Source organism: Phaethon lepturus, unplaced genomic scaffold (assembly GCF_000687285.1).
Source record: "Phaethon lepturus isolate BGI_N335 unplaced genomic scaffold, ASM68728v1 scaffold39776, whole genome shotgun sequence".
NCBI classification, from domain to species: Eukaryota; Metazoa; Chordata; class Aves; order Phaethontiformes; family Phaethontidae; genus Phaethon; species Phaethon lepturus.
In genome coordinates, this window is record NW_010547587.1 from 7,412 (window position 1) to 9,672 (window position 2,261).

Below are 2,261 nucleotides of genomic sequence, written 5' to 3' on the forward strand. Positions count from 1 at the left end.
CAGGCCAACTTTACTTACATGGTTATGAATGAAGAGCTGAATTCGTTGCTTTGGGTAATGAAGGTTACGAAGCCGCAAGAAAAACTGGGAGAGGAATGGGGTGGGCTGCTCGATGAAAATGCCAATCAGAATCAATGGCAATGCCTCATCCTACATTCAGTGAGAAGAGGAGAGAAGTGGTGGCTCAGCTACCACATCAGACACATAAGACCCCACTGTAATTGTAAGACTTGTTTTGAGAGCTTTGAATAGACATCAGCCTTACCTTAAACCCCGTGAGGCTTCGCAGACCCTCATCACACACAGTGCAGCCAGTCTCAAATGTCCATATTTGAGGAATATAGTTTCCCAGGTAGTTCAACTGCAGCTGCAAAAAGCAATTTGCCATGTTGCACACTATAAGGCAGGGGAGTTTCTTGGCATCCACCCCCAGTGTAAGATCATGTTTCATCAGAACTTCATTTACCTTCTTCTTGGACTAAAGAATCTAAAAAGCATGACAGCCTGAGGGTCTAATTACATACTGATCGTTGAACCAGACTCATCTTGCTGCTATGGACCTGGACCACTTACTATTTCTCAAATGTAAATGTACACAGGGAAAGTCAGCATATAGGAAGACAGTAACCTGATACACTCAAGCCTAAAGTGTCACTTTGCAACAAATACATGTCAAATCTTTCCCTCAGGATTCCCACTTACCTTGGTGGGTCCATTTCCATGAATCACCACAGGCAGAGTGTCATATAACAAGTTTCTTGCTCTCACTCGTGAGTTTTCAAACTTCATAACTACCTCATCTGGAAATGACATTGCCATGTTATCAGAGGAAGGCTTTTATTAATAATTAGCAGCACAATGCCTCATTTCTACTGAGCAACTGCTGAAAGATGAAAGCATGGAAGTGGATAACCATGCACAAGTAGTTTAAGGGCTACAGACAACATCCAGAAAGGAGAAAAAATGTTCAGAATGATCCTGTGAGGTAACAGGAGGACGGCTGGGAAGTTGGACAAAGAGTACAGCTTGCTGGGCTGACAAATACACCTTCTACTGGGAACTGGCAGGAGCCACACTGAAACAGTCTTTCAAAACTGGCACCAACAACTGTGCTGTGAGGAACAGTCGTGGCCAGGGAGGACTCAGGCCCTTTGCACCTAAGCATTCTATGCACCTGCTATCTCTTTTTCATCCCAGACAAAAGTCCATCCTACTGGCAGAGAACACCCAAGATGTCTCCCCAACACAATCACACAAAATCCTTTTGAAAACAGACGAGTACAGATCCAAGCTCCAGTCTATCACTGTTATAATGAGCACAGGAGCCAAAAAAATACATCGTTGTTATCATTTTTTACCTGACCGGAATAAAGATGGAGTGGTGCAAGAGTATAAACTGAAAACATTAGACATTAGTGTCAGGAAAGTAAGTGAATCACTTTTGCCAGGACTAGCAAAATCAATCAATGAGCAGGTCAGGTCAGAAGCCTGGTACCGTTAGTGAGTGCTCACAGGCAGTTTCTGGCTGCATCTCACCTTCTGTGGCATTCCACACACAGTTCTGCAGCGGAAAGACAGGCAAGCCCTAGGCAGGGTTATGTGTTATTACTTGCACTGAAGTCCCTCCCAGTTTCAAGCCCCAAGGCTAATGCAATCCGACATGCTTGGAGATCAAAGTGGCAAGGAGGTGTAAAATGGAAAACCTGACCTGCATTCCCTCAAGTGAAGAGGGGACTGCAATGAGAACCTAGTTGGTCGCAGTGGAATTGCAAATAAATCCCAGAACTCTGGCAGAGGCTGTTTAGTGAGGCTTATTCTGCAGGGACAGGAATTTCTGAAACTTAATCCCTTCAGCCACAACACAACTTTATTTCTGGTGTCAGCATGCAGTTGTATTCCAAGGAGAAATGAGCTTCCTTCTTCCATCTCACCTAATGCTCCATTTAGGTTTTGGAAGATCCGGCTTCTTTGATCTAGACTGATGTTGATACTTTCCTTTAAAAGAATGAGATAAATAACCTTAATTAGTACACAAGTGGGCATCCATTCTTTACATACAAGAAACCTTATGCTGAGCAAAGATATATCACGTTCCTATAGTCATTTCCATACTTTCCAAAGTCTGAAGCCTGTAGGCTTCAGATTAGCCCCCAGCTAATCCTCATTTCCACTTGAATCTGTGACAATTTGCCATTTTCTAAAACAATTTAACCATATTGAGACGCTGTCATGGACTTTAGTAAAGCTTTTGACAGCGTCTC

At 43.3% G+C, this 2,261-nt stretch overlaps 1 protein-coding gene across 1 annotated transcript in view; it reads right to left on the reverse strand.

Moving 5' to 3' along the window:
- PLOD1 (procollagen-lysine, 2-oxoglutarate 5-dioxygenase 1) overlaps positions 1-1,995 on the reverse strand; it is a gene marked incomplete at its 5' end in the record, with an annotated part of 8,239 nt that extends 6,244 nt beyond the window's left edge. The window contains 4 exons of the mRNA XM_010289693.1: positions 19-150; positions 266-367; positions 703-800; positions 1,932-1,995. Of these exons, the coding sequence (XP_010287995.1) occupies positions 19-150; positions 266-367; positions 703-800; positions 1,932-1,995 (396 nt within the window). The remainder of the gene's footprint in view (positions 1-18; positions 151-265; positions 368-702; positions 801-1,931) is intronic.
- Between the last annotated feature and the right edge of the window lie 266 nt (positions 1,996-2,261).